At 43.7% G+C, this 23,927-nt stretch overlaps 1 protein-coding gene across 1 annotated transcript; it reads left to right on the top strand.

Annotated features, from left to right (window-relative positions):
- The first annotated feature begins 14,787 nt into the window (after positions 1 to 14,787).
- On the top strand, positions 14,788 to 21,861 carry LOC106579301 (G-protein coupled receptor family C group 6 member A). The gene is made up of 8 exons (XM_045701759.1): positions 14,788 to 15,185; positions 15,506 to 15,671; positions 15,812 to 15,946; positions 16,126 to 16,899; positions 17,040 to 17,252; positions 17,847 to 17,970; positions 18,200 to 18,504; positions 20,318 to 21,861. Exons 1-8 carry the CDS (start codon positions 14,989 to 14,991, stop codon positions 21,182 to 21,184), a joined length of 2,781 nt encoding a protein of 926 aa, XP_045557715.1. The 5' UTR covers positions 14,788 to 14,988; the 3' UTR covers positions 21,185 to 21,861.
- Positions 21,862 to 23,927: the final 2,066 nt, after the last annotated feature.

Here is a 23,927-nt window from a genome sequence, read left to right as displayed (position 1 = left end):
CGGCAGGATTTGAAACCAAAGTTTGCAGGGAAATCCTTTGCAGTGGTTTTAGTGAAAGTAGTTGATCCAAACTAGCCACTTAACTTATTCAAAATAACCTCTGTTATCCCCATCTTGCTAGCTACTATTTTAGATTTTAAAAAGAGTCCGTTATTGAAACTAGACCATAGTCACTGCTGAGAACAGCATGTCTGCTCTATATCTCTATGTCTTTGTGGTACAAGGGCTGTTTGTAGACCAGAGAGCACATTTCTGTGCAAACGGAGAGGCCCAAATCCATGATAGTAACTGAAGAATCTAAAATCGTCCATTGACATTAGTGCATTAATAACAATGTTTGAGTTAAGTGCACACATCTGAAGATATGTTTCATCTCATCTCTGTTGTCTCCTTCTCATCAGTAACTCCAGTGAACTTCCACTCCTGTCCCTGCCATTGTCACCAGACTTATCAATCATTTCAGGCTGATGTTGACTTTGGACCTGTTCAAAGCATCAACACCGTGTATCATGGGTAAATTGTGACTGACTGACTGATATACTGATATATTGATATAATAATGAGTGGTTATTTATGACGCAAGGTGATTTGTAGATCAGTCTGTCTCGACTCGCCTTCAAAGTTGGCTTCAATGTTAAACGCCCTCTTTCACTTGACCAAGTTTTTGAGGTGTGAGTCATTGAGGAGATGTTGAAACTTCGGTCTGTCCTAAATTCCACCAAACAACAAGTGATGATGAAGACTGCACAATCACTGGAATGAGGAAACAAACTATTCACTATCTCAAAAAATCTAAATCTGAAACCCATAGACATGCATGCATACCGACAGACATTCAAAGAGCCACACGGATAAAAAGATTCATAAAGATAATAACAGATCGTTATGATCGGTCTGCTAGAGTGAGATGATAACAGCTTCTGGGAAATCTACTGTCATGTAGTTTGTTCTACTCAGAGAATTTCGGGGGGGGTTGAGACAGAGCAAAAGAGGGATAGAAAGAGCGAGAGAGAGAGTTGGTGAGGTAGAGAGAGGATAACGGGTGTCCCTGGGGATAGTGTCTTGTGGTAGCCTTGAGTTAGAACTACAAGGCAAAATATGCAATCTCTGTAGACCTAATGTCATGATTTGCACAAAAATATGCTTCCACTATTGCAATAAGCACAATAGAGAACAAAGTTTCCTTTGATGGGAGCAATTTTGAGACACAGAGTCTGTGTCTGTCTAGCTGTGGTAAACAGTGTGAAGTGAAGTTGTCGTTGTTGTTTTACAGTAGATGCCTCCAGTCCTGTGACGTATGACACTCTCAAGTAGACTCCTACCGGTTTCTTCTCGTGATCACACTGAGGTTGAGTTAAGTGAAAAGGCTGGGGGGTGGAACTGGATCATTGGAACTGGAACTGGAAACCATTATTGCTTTTGTGCAGAATAACCCTACGAGGTCAAGTCAAAATCTCCTCAATTCCATCCACCAAGAGACCTTACATTATGTCTAAGATAGAATTTAATATATTTTTTCTAATTATTTTACAGTCAAGTCCACATTAACCCCTCATAGAAGAGCCAGACAACAGCTCCATGAGTAAGGCCTGCTTCACTCACAGCCCTCTGTGGTCTATTGGGTTAAAGGAAACAGAACCACAATGGTGGCATGATACGCTTGTCATGTTTTAGGGAAGACCCAGATGCAGATAGTTTTGAAGTAACACAAGTTTATTACTAGAACAGGGGACAGGCAAAACGGCAGGTCAAGGACAGGCAGAGATCAGAAATCCAGATCAGAGTCCAAAAGGTACAGAACAGCAGGCAGTCTCAGGGTCAGGGCAGGCAGAGTTAAATAATCCAGTGTGGTGTGGTGGGCAAGGTACAGCAGAGCAGGCAGGCTCAGGGTTAGGGCAGGCAGAATGGTCAAAACCGGGAAAACTAGAAAACAGGAACTATAGAAAAGACAGGCGCAAGGGGAAAACCACTGGTAGGCTTGACGAATAAAACGAACTGGCAACAGACAAACAGAGAACACAGTTATAAATACACAGGGGATACTGCGGGGAGATGGGAGACACCTGGTGGGGGGGTGGAGACAAGCACAAAGACAGTTGAAACAGATCAGGGTGTGACAATTCTAATCACCTAAACTAGGGGATTCTGGACAGAATACCCCAGAAGTTCTTATGGCCTCTGTATCAAAGCCGAAACAAAAACACAAAAAAAAACATTTCCAAATGGGAGAGAAATAAATCAACCTAAAACATAAAAATGATTTCATCCAATTGATCAAAAATGATAAATATTAGAAAACACCTTTTTTTATGTCTGACAAAATGTAGCATTAAACAATTTCCATCTCACTTAAATATATATATATATATATCATTTCCATCTCCTTGGATCAATTAACATGGTCCTCAAAATGTACACATTATCTACAATTTTCATAAAACATGTCAATAGTAAAGAGCCGTTCTGTGAGTTTGTGTGGCCTATCACTTTGAAGTTGAGCTGTTGTTGCTCCTAGACATTTCCACTTCACAATAACAGCACTTACAGTTGAACGAGGAAGCTCTAGCGGGGCAGAAATTTGACGAACTGACTTGTTGGAAAGGTGGAATCCTATTACGGTGCCACGTTAAGTCACTGAGCTCTTCAGTAAGGCCATTCAACTGCCAATGTTAAACTATGGAGATTGCATGGTTGTGTGCTCAATTTTACACCCCTGTCAGCAATGGGTGTGACTGAAATAGCCAAATCCACTAATTTGAAGGGGTGTCCACCTACTTTTGTATATTTAGTGTATATACAGTGGGGAGAACAAGTATTTGATACACTGCCGATTTTGCAGGTTTTCCTACTTACAAAGCATGTAGAGGTCTGTAATTGTTATCATAGGTACACTTCAACTGTAAGAGACGGAATCTCGGTCCCGTGTGGCTCAGTTGGTAGAGCATGGTGTTTGCAACGCCAGGGTTGCGGGTTCGTTTCCCACGGGGGACCAGTACGGAGAAAAAAAACTGTATGAAATGTATGCATTCACTACTGTAAGTCGCTCTGGATAAGAGCGTCTGCTAAATGACTAAAATGTAAAAATGTAAATCAAATATCCAGACAATCACATTGTATGATCTTTAAGTAATTAATTTGCATTTTATTGCATGACATAAGTATTTGATACATCAGCAAAGCAGAACTTAATATTTGGTACAGAAACCTTTGTTTGCAATTACAGAGATCATACGTTTCCTGTAGTTCTTGACCAGGTTTGCACACACTGCAGCAGGGATTTTGGCCCACTCCTCCATACAGACCTTCTCCAGATCCTTCAGGTTTCGGGGCTGTCGCTGGGCAATACGGACTTTCAGCTCCCTCCAAAGATTTTCTATTGGGTTCAGGTCTGGAGACTGGCTAGGCCACTCCAGGACCTTGAGATGCTTCTTACGGAGCCACTCCTTAGTTGCCCTGGCTGTGTGTTTTGGGTCGTTGTCATGCTGGAAGACCCAGCTACGACCCATCTTCAATGCTCTTACTGAGGGAAGGAGGTTGTTGGCCAAGATCTTGCGATACATGGCCCCATCCATCCTTCACTCAATACGGTGCAGTCGTCCTGTCCCCTTTGCAGAAAGGCACGCCCAAAGAATGATGTTTCCACCTCCATGCTTCACGGTTGGGATTGCGTTCTTGGGGGTGTACTCATCATTCTTCTTCCTCCAAACACGGCGAGTGGAGTTTAGACCAAAAATCTCTATTTTTGTCTCATAAGACCACATGACCTTCTCCCATTCCTTCTCTGGATTATCCAGATGGTCATTGGCAAACTTCAGATGGGCCTGGACATGCGCTGGCTTGAGCAGGGGGACCTTGCGTGCGCTGCAGGATTTTAATCCATGACAGCGTAGTGTGTTACTAATGGTTTTCTTTGAGACTGTGGTCCCAGCTCTCTTCAGGTCATTGACCAGGTCCTGCCGTGTAGTCCTGGGCTGATCCCTCACCTTCCTCATGATCATTGATGCCCCACGAGGTGAGATCTTGCATGGAGCCCCAGACCGAGGGTGATTGACCGTCATCTTGAACTTCTTCCATTTTCTAATAATTGCGCCAACAGTTGTTGCCTTCTCACCAAGCTGCTTGCCTATTGTCCTGTAGCCCATCCCACCCTTGTGCAGGTCTACAATTTTATCCCTAATGTCCTTACACAGCTCTCTGGTCTTGGACATTGTGGAGAGGTTGGAGTCTGTTTGATTGAGTGTGTGGACAGGTGTCTTTTATACAGGTAACGAGTTCAAACAGGTGCAGTTAATACAGGTAATGAGTGGAGAACAGGAGGGCTTCTTAAAGAAAAACTAACAGGTCTGTGAGAGCCGGAATTCTTACTGGTTGGTAGGTGATCAAATACTTATGTCATGCAATAAAATGCAAATGAATTACTTAAAAATCATACAATGGGATTTTCTGGATTTTTGTTTTAGATTCCGTCTCTCACAGTTGAAGTGTACCTATGATAAAAATTACAGACCTCTACATGCTTTGTAAGTAGGAAAACTTGCAAAATGTCAAATACTTGTTCTCCCCACTGTATATAATTTCCAACTCCTTGGATCAATTAATACGGTACTCAAAATGTACAAGGCATTTGCAATTTAAACAAATCTTAACCAGGAGCCAGGTTTCAGGAGTGGGTTTGATGATGAGATTAAAGCTAAAAGAAAAGTAGAATGCTGAAATACTGTGCTTGTTATCACACACACTAATACAAGCTCAGCAGTTCAGTGTAGCCAGGTTGGGTTTCCTCCACCAATCAAGAGTTCATGTCATTTAAAATAAAACATTTAACACCATTTTCTATAAGACGTTCTAAAAAAAACATATTCTAGAAGAACTTCTAAACAAAACATGTTCTAGAAGCCGTTAAAAAAAAACATATTCAAAAGCAGTTCTAAACAAAACATATTTGAGAACAACTTCTAAACAAAACATGTTCTAGAAGCCATTCTAAACAAAACATGTTCTAGAAGCAGTTCTAAACAAAACATGTTCGAGAAGCCGTTCTAAACAATACATGTTCTAGAAGCAGTTCTAAACATAACATTCTAGAAGCAGTTCTAAAAATGAGGGGAACCAGAGGAAACAAACACATGACCAACAGAAGATCAGAATAAAGCAGCAAAGACTCAACCATTAGTACAACACTACATATCTAAACTAGAAAACACATTATTCTGCATTTAATAATTCACACCTTCCACTTAGTATGTACAGTTGAAGTCGGAAGTTTACAGCTTCCTGTTTCCTGTCACAACTTGCAGACTTGTTTACGCTGCTGTGCGTTTTGTTGGCGATCTTACTTTGCTACCTGACGGTTTTTTACTTTTTCATTACCGTATATTTTTACTTTTTCCCTCACTCAACTTTTTTCATTCAACTTTTTCACCCCGGAGGTTTTATCTGGACATGGTTCGTCAGGACTTCAAACAGCCGAAGCTAAGTAACATTAACATGATGCCTTCTAATTGCAGTTGTTGTACTTATAATATACAGGAGAACGATCGCCTTACGGCAAGGATAGCTGTGCTGCAAGCCCAGCTTCAGACGCGATCGTTAAGCAAGGGTAATTTCAGTGTAGGAAAGGATGAAACAGCGTCTGTGCCACCAGTAAGTACAGATAGTAACGTTAGTATAAACCCCCTCGCACGGTCCCCGCAGCCGGACATCTTTCTCATGGCTTCTGGAGGGAAACGCTGTAGGAATGCTCAACCAGTGTCGCTTATTCAGCCGACAGAAACTTTCAACCGGTTCTCCCCATTAAGCGAGTCGGAGTCGGAGGCCGAGACTTCTCTGGTCTCTACTCCTCCCGTTGTGGGGTCTGAGACGCCGACGGCTCCCACCATTAGCTCTGACAAATTGAAAACCCTAGTCATTGGCGACTCCATTACCCGCAGTATTAGACTTAAAACTAATCATCCAGCGATCATACACTGTTTACCAGGGGGCAGGGCTACCGACGTTAAGGCTACTCAGCCTACTCACTCACTTTTTATAGCTACTGTTTACAGGCCTCCTGGACCATATGCAGTGTTCCTCACCGAGTTCCCTGAATTCCTATCGGATCTTGTAGTCATAGCAGATAATATTCTAATTTTTGGTGACTTTAACATTCACATGGAAAAGTCCACAGACCCACTCCAAAAGGCTTTCGGAGCCATCATCGACTCAGTGGGTTTTGTCCAACATGTCTCTGGACCTACTCACTGCCACAGTCATACTCTGGACCTAGTTTTGTCCCATGGAATAAATGTTGTGGATCTAAATGTTTTTCCTCATAATCCTGGACTATCGGACCACCATTTTATTACGTTTGCAATTGCAACAAATAATCTGCTCAGACCCCAACCAAGGAGCATTAAAAGTCGTGCTATAAATTCTCAGACAACCCAAAGATTCCTTGATGCCCTTCCAGACTGCCTCTGCCTACCCAAGGACGTCAGAGGACAAAAATCAGTTAACCACCTAACCGAGGAACTCAATTTAACCTTGCGCAATACCCTAGATGCAGTTGCACCCCTAAAAACTAAAAACATCTGTCATAAGAAACTAGCTCCCTGGTATACAGAAAATACACGAGCTCTGAAGCAAGCTTCCAGAAAATTGGAACGGAAATGGCGCCACACCAAACTGGAAGTCTTCCGACTAGCTTGGAAAGACAGTACCGTGCAGTATCGAAGAGCCCTCACTGCTGCTCGATCATCCTATTTTTCCAACTTAATTGAGGAAAATAAGAACAATCCAAAATTTCTTTTTGATACTGTCGCAAAGCTAACTAAAAAGCAGCCTTCGCAAATGGAGGATGGCTTTCACTTCAGCAGTAATAAATTTATGAACTTCTTTGAGGAAAAGATCATGATCATTAGAAAGCAAATTACAGACTCCTCTTTAAATCTGGGTATTCCTCCAAAGCTCCATTGTCCTGAGTCTACACAACTCTGCCAGGACCTAGGATCAAGGGAGATACTAAAGTGTTTTAGTACTATATCTCTTGACGCAATGATGAAAATAATCATGGCCTCCAAACCCTCAAGCTGCATACTGGACCCTATTCCAACTAAACTACTGAAAGAGCTGCTTCCTGTGCTTGGCCCTCCTATGTTGAACATAATAAACGGCTCTCTATCCACCGGATGTGTACCAAGCTCACTAAAAGTGGCAGTAATAAAGCCTCTCTTGAAAAAGCCGAATCTTGATCCAGAAATTATAAAAAACTATCGGCCTATATCGAATCTTCCATTCCTCTCCAAAATTTTAGAAAAAGCTGTTGCACAGCAACTCACTGCCTTCCTGAAGACAAACAATGTATACGAAACGCTTCAGTCTGGTTTTAGACCCCATCATAGCACTGAGACTGCACTTGTGAAGGTGGTAAATTACATTTTAATGACGTCAGACCGAGGCTCTGCATCTGTCCTCGTGCTCCTAGATCTTAGTGCCGCTTTTGATACCATCGATCACCACATTCTTTTGGAGAGATTGGAAACCCAAATTGGTCTACATGGACAAGTTCTGGCCTGGTTTAGATCTTATCTGTCGGAAAGATATCAGTTTGTCTCTGTGAATGGTTTGTCCTCTGACAAATCAATTGTAAATTTCGGTGTTCCTCAAGGTTCCGTTTTAGGACCACTATTGTTTTCACTATATATTTTACCTCTTGGGGATGTCATTCGAAAACATAATGTTAAATTTCACTGCTATGCGGACGACACACAGCTGTACATTTCAATGAAACATGGTGAAGCCCCAAAATTGCCCTCGCTAGAAGCCTGTGTTTCAGACATAAAGAAGTGGATGGCTGCAAACTTTCTACTTTTAAACTCGGACAAAACAGAGATGCTTGTTCTAGGTCCCAAGAAACAAAGAGATCTTCTGTTGAATCTGACAATTAATCTGGATGGTTGTACAGTCGTCTCAAATACAACTGTGAAGGACCTTGGCGTTACTCTGGACCCTGATCTCTCTTTTGAAGAACATATCAAGACTGTTTCAAGGACAGCTTTTTTCCATCTACGTAACATTGCAAAAATCAGAAATTTTCTGTCCAAAAATGACGCAGAAAAATTAATCCATGCTTTTGTTACTTCGAGGCTGGACTACTGCAATGCTCTACTTTCCGGCTACCCGGATAAAGCACTAAATAAACTTCAGTTAGTGCTAAATACGGCTGCTAGAATCCTGACTAGAACCAAAAAATGTGATCATATTACTCCAGTGCTAGCCTCCCTACACTGGCTTCCTGTTAAGGCAAGAGCTGATTTCAAGGTTTTACTGCTAACCTACAAAGCATTACATGGGCTTGCTCCTACCTATCTTTCCGATTTGGTCCTGCCGTACATACCTACACGTACGCTACGGTCACAAGACGCAGGCCTCCTAATTGTCCCTAGAATTTCTAAGCAAACGGCTGGAGGTAGGGCTTTCTCCTATAGAGCTCCATTTTTATGGAATGGTCTGCCTACCAATGTGAGAGACGCAGACTCAGTCTCAACCTTTAAGTCTTTACTGAAGACTCATCTCTTCAATAGGTCCTATGATTAAGTATAGTCTGGCCCAGAAGTGTGAAGGTGAACGGAAAGGCTGGAGCAACGAACCGCCCTTGCTGTCTCTGCCTTGCCGGTTCCCCTCTTTCCACTGGGATTCTCTGCCTCTAACCCTTTTACATTGGCTGAGTCACTGGCCTACTGGTGTTCTTCCATGCCGTCCATGGGAGGGGTGCGTCACTTGAGTGGGTTGAGTCACTGACGTGGTCTTCCTGTCTGGGTTGGCGGCCCCCCCTTGGGTTGTGCCATGGCGGAGATCGTTGTGGGCTATACTCGGCCTTGTCTTAGGACGGTAAGTTGGTGGTTGGAGACATCCCTCTAGTGGTGTGGGGGCTGTGCTTTGGCAAAGTGGGTGGGGTTATATCCTGCCTGTTTGGCCCTGTCCGGGGGTATCATCGGATGGGGCCACAGTGTCTTCTGATCCCTCCTGTCTCAGCCTCCAGTATTTATGCTGCAGTAGTTTATGTGTCGGGGGGCTAGGGTCAGTCTGTTACATCTGGAGTATTTCTCTTGTCTTATCCGGTGTCCTGTGTGTATTTAAATATGCTCTCTCTAATTCTCTCTTTCTGTCTTTCTCTCGGAGGACCTGAGCCCTAGGACCATGCCTCAGGACTACCTGGTATGATGACTCCTTGCTGTCACCAGTCCACCTGGCCGTGCTGCTGCTCCAGTTTCAACTGTTCTGCCTGCGGCTATGGAACCCTGACCTGTTCACCGGACGTGCTTGTTGCACCCTCGACAACTACTATGATTATTATTATTTGACCATGCTGGTCATTTATGAACATTTTAACATTTTAACATCTTGACCATGATCTGTTATAATATCCACCCTGCACAGCCAGAAGAGGACTGGCCACCCCTCATAGCCTGGTTCCTCTCTAGGTTTCTTCCTAGGTTTTTGGCCTTTCTAGGGAGTTTTTCCTAGGGAGTTTTTCCTAGCCACTGTGCTTCTTTCACATGCTTTGCTTGCTGTTTGGGGTTTTAAGTTGGGTTTCTGTACAGCACTTTGAGAATATCAGCTGATGTACGAAGGGCTATATAAAAATAAATTTGATTTGATTTGATTTGACATACACCTTAGCCAAATACATTTAAACTCCGTTTTTCACAATTCCTGACATTTAATCCTAGCAAAAATCCCCTGTCATAGGCCAGTTAGGATCAGCACTTTATTTTAAGAATGTGAAATGTCAGAATAATAGTAGAGAATGATTTATTTCAGCTTTCATTTCTTTCATCACATTCCCAGTGGGTCAGAAGTTTACATACACTCAATTATTATTTGGTAGCATTGCCTTTAAATTGTTTAACTTGGGTCAAACGTTTCAGGTAGCCTTCCACAAGCTTCCCACAATACGTTGGGTGAATTTTGGCCCATTCCTTCTGACAGAGCTGGAGTAACTGAGTCAGGTTTGTAAGCCTTCTTGCTAGCACACGCTTTATCAGTTCTGCCCACAAATGTTCTATAGGATTGAGGTCAGGGCTTTGTGATGGACACTCCAATACCTTGACTTTGTTGTCCTTAAGCCATTTTGCCACAACTTTGGAAGTATGATTTGGGGTCATTGTCCATTTGGAAGACCCATTTGCGACCAAACTTCCTGACTGATGTCTTGAGATGTTGCTTCAATATATCCACATAATTTTCCTACCTCATGATGCCATCTATTTTGTGAAGTGCACCTGTCCCTCCTGCAGCAAAGCACCCCCACAACATGATGCTGCCACCCCCGTGCTTCTCGGTTGGGATGGTGTTCGGCTTGCAAGCATCCCCCTTTTTCCTCCAAACATACCAATTGTCATTATGGCCAAACAGTTATATTTTTGTTTCATCAGACCACTAGAACATTTCTCCAAAAAGTACGATCTTTGTCTCCATGTGCAGTTGCAAACCGTAGTCTGGCTTTTTCATGGAAGTTTTGGAGCAGTGGCTTCTTCCTTGCTGAGCGGCCTTTCAGGTTATGACGATATGTCGATATAGGACTCGTTTTACTGTGTACATAGATACTTTTGTACCTGTTTCCTCCAGCATCTTCACAAGGTCCTTTGCTGTTGTTCTGGGATTGATTTTCACTTTTCGCACCAAAGTACGTTCATCTCTAGGAGACAGAACGTGTCTCCTTCCTGAGCTGTATGACGGATGCGTGGTCCCATGGTGTTTATACTTGTGTACTATTGTTTTTACAGATGAACGTGGTACCTTCAGGCATTTGGAAATGGCTCCCAAGGCTGAACCAAACTTGTGGAGGTCTACCATTTTTTTTCTGATGTCTTGGCTGATTTCTTTTGATTTTCCCATGATGTCAAGAAAAGAGGCACTGAGTTTGAAGGTAGGCCTTAATACATCCACAGGTACACCTCCAATTGACTCAAAGGATGTCAATTAGCCTATCAGAAGCTTCTAAAGCCATTACATACTTTTCTGGAATTGTCCAAGCTGTTTAAAGGCACAGTCAACTTAGTGTATGTAAACTTCTGAAGCACTGGAATTGTGATACAGTGAATTATAAGTGAAATAATCTGTCTGTTAACAATTGTTGGAAAAATTACTTGTGCCATGCACAAAGTAGATGTCCTAACCGACTTGCCAAAACAATAGTTTGTTAACAAGTAATTTGTGGAGGGGTTGAAAAACGAGTTTTAATGACTCCAACCTAAGTGTATGTAAACTTCCCACTTCAACTGTATATTATATACAGTACCGGTCAAAAGTTTGCATACACCTATTCCTTTAAAGGTTTTTCTTTATTTTAAAAATGTTTTACATTGTAGTATAACAGTGAAGACATTAAAACTAGGAATTAACACAGATGGAATCATATAGTAACCAAAAAAGTGTTAAACAAATCAAAATAGATTATTATGTTTGAGATTCTTCAAAGTAGCCACCCTTTGCCTTGATGACAGCAAGTTACATGCCTCGCTGTCCTACACTATGTTTCTACAATACTGCAGCCAGTTTCATGCAACTGGTGTCCTGAATGTTATTCTTTTTTGAAGATTTTTTGTACTTGTTTACCCATTTTTCTCCCCAATTTTGTGATATCGAAATGGTAGTTACCGTCCTGTCCCATCGCAACTCCCGTACGGATCGAACCCGGGTCTGCAGTGACACCTCTAGCAGTGCGATGAAGTACCTTAGACCGCCTCACCACTCGGGAGGCCCCTGAATGTTATTTTAACCTTAATATTGCAGCCAGGGCCAAAGAGTGGAGAGGAGAGGAGCAGATAACAATAATTACAGTTTTTGACCATCTTTCTTTCAAATTAGCAGAAAGCCATTTGATCAGAATAATTAAGATTAGGAATCTCCAGGTCAACCATAGTCCATTTCTTAATTGAAGAGAGACCCCAGAGAAAGAGATGTAATAATAATATACATACAATAATATACAACATAATAACATATCACTGGAATACACACATCATCATTATCATCTTGACACAATGTACATCCTCCACTGACACAGTACAACTACATTGAGGGGGCGAAGCTGTTAGCTGCTAATTTTTATGAGCTCTCACTACTACAGTAGATGCAGGATATATTGTATTTCCATCCAAGCTGTGACAATGATAAGTATGCTGTAGGTGACAGTATTGTGCCAGTTGAGTGCCTGGGTTGCCATCAATAATGGCTGATCCCATGCTGTGACTCCACTCTCCCAGGGTTTCTCAGGGGGAGTGTGCTATGCAAAAACCACATGTCCATTTCACCACACAATGAATAGGTTACACACTTATACATGTGTGAAACAGGACAAATATAAGCACCCCTATTTGACCTTTGAAGTGTTAATATTACATAGCCTATTTGAGGTTTATTACTTACCATAGGAACAACATTTTAGCACCCTCTAGAATAACTATTTCTACTATTTGTATTTTATGCATGTATTCTACTGTGGATGAACTAATAAAGGGGGCAAAGACAAACGGTGGCATGTCTTGTGAAATCAATGTATTGGTGATGGAGGAGTGGCTGACTCAATAAATGCTTAAGTGTTATCCAAATGTTAAAAGATCCAAATGTAAATAAAAATAAAAAAACTTGGATCTTGTGAGAATATTTCCGGAAAAGAGGGGAGTCACCACACTTGCGTCTTTCACCTTGAACAAAAACATTTTTATATTGCACTTCAGACAGATATAATCCGTTACTTATTTGTGTGACTTGTCTGTCTGTCACCTTTAGCTGGAGCAAGTGAGTCAGTCAGTGTGGATGTCTGTCAGAGAGAGTGGGTTTGGCTGGGAGGGGGCAGGGTTATGCAGACATTAGATGAGATTTGGAGGATGCAACAGGTGTGTTTTTATTGATTATGCTGACAGGTCACTGTGTCAGTCTGCTAGAGGAGAAAACAGAGTGAGAGACTAAGAGAGAGAGAGAGAGAGAGAGAGAGAGAGAGAGAGAGAACTTTCCAAGCAAGCTGGTCCTGGGGCTCTGTTCACAAACAAACAGACCCCACAGAGCCAGGTCAGCAACACAAATCATGAGAAAACAAAAAGATAATTACTTGACACATTAGAAAGAATTAACAAAATAACAAAGGAAACTAGAATGCTATTTGGACCTAAACAGAGAGTACACAGAGGCAGAATACCTGGCCACTGTGACTGACCCAAACTTAAGGAAACCTTTGACTATGTACAGACTCAGTGAGCATGGCCTTGCTATTAAGAATGGCCGCCATAGGCAGACCAGGCTCTCAAGAGAAGATAAGCTATGTGCACACTGCCCACAAAATGAGGTGGAAACTGAGCTGCACTTCCTGCCAAATGTATGACCATATTAGAGACACATATTTCCCTCAGATTACACAGACCCAAAATAATTTGAAAACAAACCCAATTTTGATAAACTCCCATATCTATTGGGTGAAATACCACAGTGTGCCATCACAGCAGCAAGATTTGTGACCTGTTGCCACATTAAAAGGGCAACCCGTGAAGAACAAACACCATTGAAAAGGAAAGGAGGCTGCCTTAATCAACATCCATGTCTTCGGCACCCAGGGAACCGTGGATTAACAGCCTTGCTCAGGGGCAGAACAACAGATTTTTACCTTAGCATCTTGGGGATTCAAACAAGCAACCTTGCGGTTACTGGCCCAATGCCCTCATCGACAACGATGAGACAGCCTATAGGGAGGAGGTCAGAGACCTGGCCGTGTGGTGCCAGGACAACAACCTCTCCCTCAAGACAAAGGAGATGATTGTGGACTACAGGGAAAGGAGGACCGAGCACGCCCCATTCTCATTTTGGCATGGGTCCTCAGATCCTCAAAAGGTTATATAGCTGCACCATTGAGAGCATTCTGACTGGTTGCATCACTACCTGGTATGGGAACTGGTTGCATCACTGAAACTACAGAGGGTAGTGCGTATGGCCCAGTACATCACTGGGGCCAAGCGTCCTGCCATCCAGGACCGCTATATCAGGCGGTGTCAGAGGAAGGCCTTAAACATTTTCAAAGACTCCAGCCACCCTAGTCATAGACTGTTCTCTCTGCTACCGCATGTCAAGTGGTACCGGAGCGCCAAGTCTTGGTCCAAAAGGCTCCTTAACAGCTTCTACCCACAAGCCCCCCCTACCCTATTTTACACTGCTGCTACCCTCTGTCTATTATCTATGCATAGTCACTTTAACTCTACCTACAGGTACATATTACCTCAATTACCTCGACTAACCGGTACCCCCTGTATATAGCATCGCTATTGATCAATTATTTGTTACTTTTATTTTCCATTTTTTACTTAACACTTCTTTTTCTTAAAACTGCATTGTTGGTTAAGGGCTTGTAAGTAAGCATTTCACTGTAAGGTCTCTACACCTGCTGTAATAAATGTTTATATTGTACTTCAGATAGAGATCAGCTGTGACTTACATTTGTGTGACTTGTCTGTCTGTCATCTTTATCTGGAGCAAGTGAGTCAGTCAGTGTAGATGTCTGTCAGAGAGAGTGGGCTGGGCTGGGAGGGGGCAGTTTTATGCAGACATTAGATGGGATTAGGAGGAAGCAACAGGTGTGTTTTTACTGAAGATACTGTCAGGTCACTGTGTCAGTCTGCTAGAGGAGCTTACAGAGTGAGAGACAGAGAGAGAGAGAGAGAGAGACAGGGACAAAGTGAGAGGAAGGGAGAGAGAGAGACAGAGAGAAGAAGAGAGAGAGAGAGAGAGAGCGAGAGAGAGAGGGAGAGAGAGAAAGAGAGAGAGAGAGAGAGAGGGGGGGAGACAGTGAGAGGAAGAGAGAGAGAGAGACAGATAGAGGAAGAGAGAGAGAGAGAGAGAGAGAGAGAGAGAGAGACGGAGGCAGTGAGAGAGAGAGTGAGAGAGAGCGGGAGTGTGTGAGAGAAACTGCAACGAGAGACACCGAAATTGAGAATTGGACAGTACCACCAGAGAAAACTTATGGCACCCATGGGTGATGTTCTCCACCTGTTAGTCATCCTGTCCTTGTTGGAGACAGGCAATGCCAAAGTGAGAGACTTCAAAGCAGCAGGAGCCACAGCACCAGGAGATATCATCATTGGAGGGCTGTTTCCCATCCATGAGGGAGTAGAGGAATCCCCCAACATCTCAGCACCCCATGTATCACAGTGTGTCAGGTACAGTAAATGCCAAAATAAGATTGGGTGTTGTAAAGAGATTCCTGAGGATTCTCTCTCTCTCTCTCTCTCTCTCTCTCTCTCTCTCTATTTCTCTGTGGGGTGTGTGTGATTCTGTCCGCATTTATGACTAAGTTTTCGTGAGAGAGAGTTTATTTACTCACAGGTTAACCACAGACAGTGTGATGATCCAACTATGCCTTATGTACCTTACACAAACACACACACACACACACACACACACACACACACACACACACACACACACACACACACACACACACACACACACACACACACACACACACACACACAAACAGGTTCAACACGGGCGGGTTCACCGAGGCATTGGCTATGATCCACGCTGTAGAGTCGGCCAACAGATCCCCTGTCCTGACTACACTAGGGATCTCTCTGGGGTACCGTATCCACGACTCCTGCTCTGATGTCACCACCGCTCTGAGGGCCTCAGCTGACTTCACACAGGTAAAGGCTCTTTAGCCAAAACGTTGGTCAGATCAATCCACAGCAAGTATAGATGAGTGTGTGACCTGTTCTTCATTTGTATAGTTTCTCTTCCATTAGCCAGCATCTCATTTAAATGACGTACATTCTTTACTTCACAGGAGCCCACAACGGACTGTGGGGGAGGGGTCAACACCTCTAACTCTTCCTCGCCAATCATGGCCGTCATAGGGGCCTCTTCCTCTGAGATTTCCATCTCCGTTGCCCGGCAACTCAACCTAAAGCTCATCCCTCAAGTAAGCAGCCAAAACCCACCCACAGAGTGATGGTTGATGGACAGTAACAAAATAAATAATAATAAAGAACTGAGTTGTGTAGAATAAATGAAATAGACAGCAATGATGATACAGATGATTGGCCAAATCAATCCAACACAATGTAGACGGAAATTCATTCTCTCTTCGAATCATCACAGATCAGTTATGCCTCCACTGCCATCATCTTGAGTGACAAGAACCGTTTCCGTGCTTTCCTGAGGACCGTGTCTAGCGACCTGTACCAGACACGGGCAATGGTCCAGTTGCTTAGCGACAGCAAATGGACCTGGGTGGGCATGATCACAACGGATGGAGACTACGGCATCTCTGCCCTGGACAGCTTCGTCTCCCAGGCAACCGCCTCAGGGATCTGTGTGGCCTTCAAGGAGATCCTCCCTGATTCGCTAACCAGTCCTGACGGCGAATCAGCAATCAGCCAAACCGCCGCAACCCTCAAATTGAACCCCAATGTCAAGGTGGTGGTGTCATTCGCCAAGCCTACTCAGATGATGTACCTATACCAGAAGCTGAGGGGTGTGTGGTCGGGGCTGGGGGAGAGGGTGTGGGTGGCCAGTGACAGCTGGTCCTCGTCCAAGGAGGTCTTGGGAGAAATGGACCTCCCAGATATTGGCAATGTGGTGGGCTTCTCCTTCAAAAGAGGGAACCTGGCTCCTTTCCATCACTACCTGATGAATCTGATTAACATCAATGATGTCATAGGAAACAACTCCTTCCTAAAGGAGTTCTACTCACTGCCAAACAGCTCGGAAAACTCCGGGGTTTTGTCCTCCTCCACACTCCCAGCAGAGATCCTGCTACACAACAGCTATGTCTTCAATGTGGAAATGGCTGTCAGTGCCATCGCCCATGCAGTGGCTGATATCTGCAGCAAAAAGGACTGCAAGACACCAGGCACGGTCCAACCCTGGGAGGTAGCTACTGCACAACTCCTCATGTGTACAGCACATCAAACTCTACTTATATATTGTATCTCATCTAATATATCTAACATATTTGGTATATGGCTTTGGTCTACGGTATGTGAATGAACATGCATTTGCATTCATTCCAGGTGCTTGGAGCCCTGAAGGACAGTTGCTTTGAGCTGGAGGGGAAAAGCTACTGTTTTGACGAGAAAGGAGACATCAACCTGGGCTATGATGTAACCCTGTGGAACTCTGTGAGAGGGGTCATCAACGTCCATGACGTTGTAGCTGAGTACCATCCAATCAACAACAGCTTCAGCTACACCAACGGAAACACCACAAATCTCACTGACCTGAGGGTAAGGGTAAGGGTAAAGGTTAGGGTTAGGATTAGGGTAAGGATTAAGGTTAGGTCTCAATCTCTTTTAGTCTGTTTGCTAGGCTGCCACACTAAGGTTCAAGTACACATCCATATTAACCTATCCCACTTGACATAGAGAGACACAAACACAAACAGGCCGGAATGTCAAAGAATTTACTTCTTCTTTCTCAAAGTGACTAAAGAAAACTAAACATACCTGTTTGAGAGACTTCTCAGCCAAACTGTAAAACAAGTAAAGATGGAAAATAAATAACTCCTAATCAGTGAAACAATGGGCATTGTTTGAATGTGAAAACCACATACCTTGGCACATACTGGGAGCACCTGTCTGTTATCACACATTCCTGTTTGATCTCAGTGATGATCTAAAAAACAAAAAACACAAAACTCAAAACACAAAACTGAATACACCTGGTCTATTTAACACGGTTTTAAATCGAGAGCTAGTTTAAACTGTGCCCAGGAAACTGGCCTTACATGTAAAGGCTTGTTTGAATACTACTATTAATAGATTTCAGTCACAGTTTTCTTGGGTCAGCCATTTAAATTAGTGCATTGTGTCCCGGTGCAGGACGTGGTGTCTGTGTGCTCGCCTAGCTGTGAACCTGGGAAGTTCAAGAAGACTGCTGAGGGTCAGCACACCTGCTGCTATGAATGCATCAACTGCACTGAGAACCACTACTCCAACTACACTGGTTAGTTCTCCTGTACTGTCTCTCTATACACACCCGCGTACTCTATCTCTCCTCAGTAAACTGGTGTTGCCCTGTTGTTCACACAATCTTCCTCCATTTCTTCAATACTTTTCCTCAGATTTCCCAACACTGTCGTTATCCAACACTGTTAGTACTAGGCAACAACACACACATTTCCACGCTAAACATTTGTTCAAGTACTATCCTACCTTACAACCCTTCTCTCCAGACATGGACCAGTGTCTCTCCTGTGATACAAAGACAGAGTGGTCCCTGGAAGGGAGCTCTGGGTGTACTCATAAGACCCTGGAGTTCTTCTCCTGGCAGGATGGCTTCGCGGTGGTGCTGCTGGTGCTGGCGGCCCTGGGCATCGTCCTGGTTCTCCTGGTGGGGGCTCTCTTCCTACACCACCACCAGACCCCCGTTGTGAAGGCTGCCGGGGGGGCTTTCTCCCAGATCATCTTGCTCTCCCTAGTGGGAAGTTTTGTTAGTGCTGTGTTCTTTGTAGGTCATCCCAGCAGCCTACAGTGTAAGGTATGTACGATACACACAGTTTGGGAAACACTGCTGTAATGCACTGTCTGTGACATTGTCTGATTTTACTAGCGTTATTTTGTGAATTCATGGTTTATTGTGTGTATTGTTCTGAACCTTTTGTAACTTTGTGGTAAGGAATTTAGTTTGTAAATGGAAAGCAAATTTTAATACAAAGAGATAATATATACTGCTCAAAAAAATAAAGGGAACACTTAAACAACACAATGTAACTCCAAGTCAATCACACTTCTGTGAAATCTAACTGTCCACTTAGGAAGCAACACTGATTGACAATACATTTCACATGCTGTTGTGCAAATGGAATAGACAACAGGTGGAAATTATAGGCAATAAGCAAGACACCCCCAATAAAGGAGTGGTTCTGCAGGTGGAGACCACAGACCACTTCTCAGTTCCTATGCTTCCTGGCTGATGTTTTGGTCACTTTTGAATGCTGGCGGTGCTTTCACTCTAGTGGTAGCATGAGACGGAGTCTACAACCCACCCAAGTGGCTCAGGTAGTGCAGCTCATCCAGGATGGCACATCAATGCGAGCTGTGGCAAGAAGGTTTGCTGTGTCTGTCAGCGTAGTGTCCAGAGCATGGAGGCGCTACCAGGAGGCAGGCCAGTACATCAGGAGACGTGGAGGAGGCCGTAGGAGAGCAACAACCCAGCAGCAGGACCGCTACCTCCGCCTTTGTGCAAGGAGGAGCAGGAGGAGCACTGCCAGAGCCCTGCAAAATGACCTCCAGCAGGCCACAAATGTGCATGTGTCTGCTCAAACGGTCAGAAACAGACTCCATGAGGGTGGTATGAGGGTCCGACGTCCACAGGTGGGGGTTGTGCTTACAGCCCAACACCGTGCAGGACGTTTGGCATTTGCCAGCGAACACCAAGATTGGCAAATTCGCCACTGGCGCCCTGTGCTCTTCACAGATGAAAGCAGGTTCACACTGAGCACATGTGACAGACGTGACAGAGTCTGGAGACGCCGTGGAGAACGTTCTGCTGCCTGCAACATCCTCCAGCATGACCGGTTTGGCGGTGGGTCAGTCATGGTGTGGGGTGGCATTTCTTTGGGGGGCTGCACAGCCCTCCATGTGCTCGCCAGAGGTAGCCTGACTGCCATTAGGTACCGAGATGAGATCCTCAGACCCCTTGTGAGACCATATGCTGGTGCGGTTGGCCCTGGGTTCCTCCTAATGCAAGACAATGCTAGACCTCATGTGGCTGGAGTGTGTCAGCAGTTCCTGCAAGAGGAATGCATTGATGCTATGGACTGGCCCGCCCGTTCCCCAGACCTGAATCCAATTGAGCACATCTGGGACATCATGTCTCGCTCCATCCACCAACGCCACGTTGCACCACAGATTGTCCAGGAGTTGGCGGATGCTTTAGTCCAGGTCTGGGAGGAGATCCCTCAGGAGACCAGCCGCCACCTCATCAGGAGCATGCCCAGGCATTGTAGGGAGGTCATACAGACACGTGGAGGCCACACACACTACTGAGCCTCATTTTGAATTGTTTTAAGGACATTACATCAAAGTTGGATCAGCCTGTAGTGTGGTTTTCCACTTTAATTTTGAGTGTGACTCCAAATCCAGACCTCCATGGGTTGATAAATTCGATTTCCATTGATTATTTTTGTGTGATTTTGTTGTCAGCACATTCAACTATGTAAAGAAAAAAGTATTTAATAAGATTATTTATTTCATTCAGATCTAGGATGTGTTGTTTAAGTGTTCCCTTTATTTTTTTGAGCAGTGTATTTCTGTCTCAACGTCTCATATTTTCTCATCTCATCATCAAGGTGCGCCAGGTGCTGTTTGGCCTCAGCTTTACCCTGTGTGTTTCCTGCATCTTGGTCAAGTCCCTGAAGATCCTGCTGGCCTTCCAGCTCAACCCTGACCTGAAGGACGGTCTCCGCCGCCTCTACCATCCCTATGCCATCATCTGTCTCTGCGTGATCCTACAGGTCCTCACCTGCACCCTGTGGCTGGTCCTGCAGAGCCCCCGGGAGAAGGCCACCATCTTCACCACCACTGTGTTGGCCGAGTGTGACGAAGGCTCCCAAGTGGCGTTTGGTGTGATGCTGGGCTACATCGCTGTCCTGGCGCTCGTATGTTTTTCCTGCGCGTTTAAAGGCCGCAAGCTGCCACAGAAGTACAACGAGGCCAGGTTCATCACCTTCAGCATGCTCCTCTACCTCATGTCCTGGGTGATATTCGTGCCCATCTACGTGACCACCTCTGGGAAGTACCTGCCAGCAGTTGAGATGGTGGTCATCCTCATCTCCAACTATGGCATCCTCAGCTGTCATTTCTTCCCCAAGTGCTACGTCATCCTCTTCAAAAAGGAGCACAACACCAAGAGTGCCTTCATGAAGAACGTGTATGAGTATTCCAGAAAGGGTATTACTGACTCTAGCTCTGTCTCTGAGACTTCAGTCTCTCAGACAGAAGACAAGTGCATCAGTCACCCTTACTCCATCAGTTCACCTTCCTTCTTCATGTCTACTACACCAGTAGAACCCACAGCACCTCTGAATTGCTGGTCCGTTGACCTGAACATTCAGAGCATTGACACTGCAACCCATTGCACCGTCGTAGACCATGGAGTGTTTTTCGCAGGTCAGATGACTCGACCACACCGTCTGAGGAGAAGCATGAGCCTATGAGTGGAGTGGACCAGTGTCTGGAACTTTTACATCTTACAGTACATCGCACAGTGTTTCTCTGTGATCCTCTCTTTGGTTTGACTGTTCCCTTTTTGCTTAGTCTATTGCATGTTTTTTCCTAAGTTTTTCTTTTTTACATTCAAGGCAATATAGGTAACACTTTATTTGACACTTATATGGACATGACAGTGTCATAAACAAACAAACTCTGTCATACGGTGTTATATTCATCTATCTATATTTGTATTGGTTAAGCGTCAATGGTATACAGGGTTGATTTATTTCTGAACTGCATATGATTTCTATACTGAAATGTTCTAACTAAGCATCATGGAGGATGTTGGTTTTTGCTATAGATATACCGTGATGTTGTGTGTTGGATCCCTGAATAGGCAGTTTCTATGTGTGATGTGTACAGTAAACAGCATTTCTATCGATTATGGGAGCCGATGCAGCAGGATACAAACAAGATATTACCTTTCATATTGAAAACAAGTCTACGATGAACACTATAGTTGGAATTTGTGTCAGTTTCTTAATGCATACCTAGTTTGTCAGTGGACGTTATTGAAGTTCTTACATATTTCTAAATACCTTGAAATCTATTTCCACATTATTCATGTATATATTCACATTACTTTGAGTACAGTATATTAAAAGTTTGAATGTGCAGTTGACTTTCAGTTGCTGTTTCCATGCTCTAAATACACGTCCATTCAATTACTTACCCATTTAATTTGTTATGGATACGTGGGACGGTAGCGTCCCACCTGGCCAACATCCGGTGAAATAACAGAGCGCCAAATTCAAATTAAATTACTATAAATATTAAACTTTCATGAAATCACAAGTGCAATGCATCAAAATAAAGCTTAACTTGTTGTTAATCCAGTCACCATGTCAGATTTCACAAAGGCTTTACGGCGAAGCAAACATGCGATTATCTGAGGACAGCGCTCAGCACACAAAACATTACAAACAGTTAGCAGCCAAGTAGATTAGTCACGAAAGTCAGAAATATCAATAAAATTAATCACTTACCTTTGATGATCTTCGTATGGTTACACTCACTAAACTCCCGGTTACACAATAAATGTTAGTTTTGTTCGATAAAGTCCCTCTTTAGATCCAAAAACCTCCATTTTGTTGGTGCGTTTTGTTCAGTAATCCAATGGCTGAAATGCGGTCACAACGGGCAGACGAAAATTCCAAATAGTATCCGTAAAGTTCGTAGAAACATGTCAAACGATGTTTATAATCAATCCTCAGGTTGTTTAGCCTAAATTATCGATAATATTTCAACCGGACAATAGCGTCGTCAATATAAAAGAAAAACAAGAAAGGCGCACTCTCGGTCGTGCGCAGAAACCAGCTCTGAGGACATCCCAGGGTCCACTCACTCAATGTTGTCATTCTCCCTCATTTTTCAGAATAAAAGCCTGAAAAATGTCTAAACACTGTTCACAACTAGTGGAAGCCATAGGGAACGCAATCTGGGTCATAACCATTTATATGGTGAATAGGCTTTCAATGGAAAAACACCCATTTCAAAATAATGGCACTTCCTGGATGGATTTTCCTCAGGTTTTTGCCTGCCATATCAGTTCTGTTATACCCACAGACATTATTTTAACAGTTTTGGAAACTGTAGAGTGTTTTCTATCCAATTCTACCAATTAAATGCATATTCTAGCTTCTGGGCCTGAGTAGCAGGCAGTTTACTTTGGGCATGCTTTTCATCCAAAATTCAGAATGCTGCCCCCTATCCTAAAAAGGTTTTAAACAGGTGTAACTTCTCTCTCTCTCTGTGTCTGTTGACATCTTGACACCGTATCTGCTTCTTCTCACTGTCTGCTCTGTTTGCAGAGCCCACCTGAAGAGCACACATATGTTACCTATTTAGGCTGCAGGTCTAATGCCACAGTGACACAGGAAGAAAGAGAGAGAGAGAGAGTGCTGCTGGCATTTTCCCAGTGCCCAAACACACATGTTTGTAGTAACTGTATGTACACTGAGCTCTTCCCTCCATAGTCTGGAGCCCTGTCCTTCAAAGCTCAAATATCCTGGGCTCTACAGTAGTAGAACATTCCATGAAGGAACTCTGGGCTGCTGCTCTGCTGCTGAACAGTAGTCTCAGAAACCTGACCCTAGGCAGCAGCAGAGACTAGGGTCTGGTTTCAATGACAAACTCTTTTGGCAACTTTGATAAGAGAAAAAAAATTCAGACAGACAACTCTCTCAACAAATCACGAGGAAGACATGCCAGAACGGCAGGATTTGAAACCAAAGTTTGCAGGGAAATCCTTTGCAGTGGTTTTAGTGAAAGTAGTTGATCCAAACTAGCCACTTAACTTATTCAAAATAACCTCTGTTATCCCCATCTTGCTAGCTACTATTTTAGATTTTAAAAAGAGTCCGTTATTGAAACTAGACCATAGTCACTGCTGAGAACAGCATGTCTGCTCTATATCTCTATGTCTTTGTGGTACAAGGGCTGTTTGTAGACCAGAGAGCACATTTCTGTGCAAACGGAGAGGCCCAAATCCATGATAGTAACTGAAGAATCTAAAATCGTCCATTGACATTAGTGCATTAATAACAATGTTTGAGTTAAGTGCACACATCTGAAGATATGTTTCATCTCATCTCTGTTGTCTCCTTCTCATCAGTAACTCCAGTGAACTTCCACTCCTGTCCCTGCCATTGTCACCAGACTTATCAATCATTTCAGGCTGATGTTGAC

Source organism: Salmo salar, chromosome ssa02 (genome assembly GCF_905237065.1).
Source record: "Salmo salar chromosome ssa02, Ssal_v3.1, whole genome shotgun sequence".
In the NCBI taxonomy this organism is placed as follows: Eukaryota; Metazoa; Chordata; class Actinopteri; order Salmoniformes; family Salmonidae; genus Salmo; species Salmo salar.
This window is presented reverse-complemented; position numbering and strand designations above follow the sequence as displayed.

What these genes read in the sequence shown, in the direction of transcription:
- LOC106579301 (XM_045701759.1), top strand. Translation starts at nt 14,989, where the DNA reads ATGGCACCCATGGGTGATGTTCTCCACCTGTTAGTCATCCTGTCCTTG. An exon ending in ACCTAAAGCTCATCCCTCAA is followed by an intron (nt 15,947 to 16,125) that starts GTAAGCAGCCAA and finishes GAATCATCACAG; the next exon opens with ATCAGTTATGCCTCCACTGC. An exon ending in CCAGCAGCCTACAGTGTAAG is followed by an intron (nt 18,505 to 20,317) that starts GTATGTACGATA and finishes CTCATCATCAAG; the next exon opens with GTGCGCCAGGTGCTGTTTGG.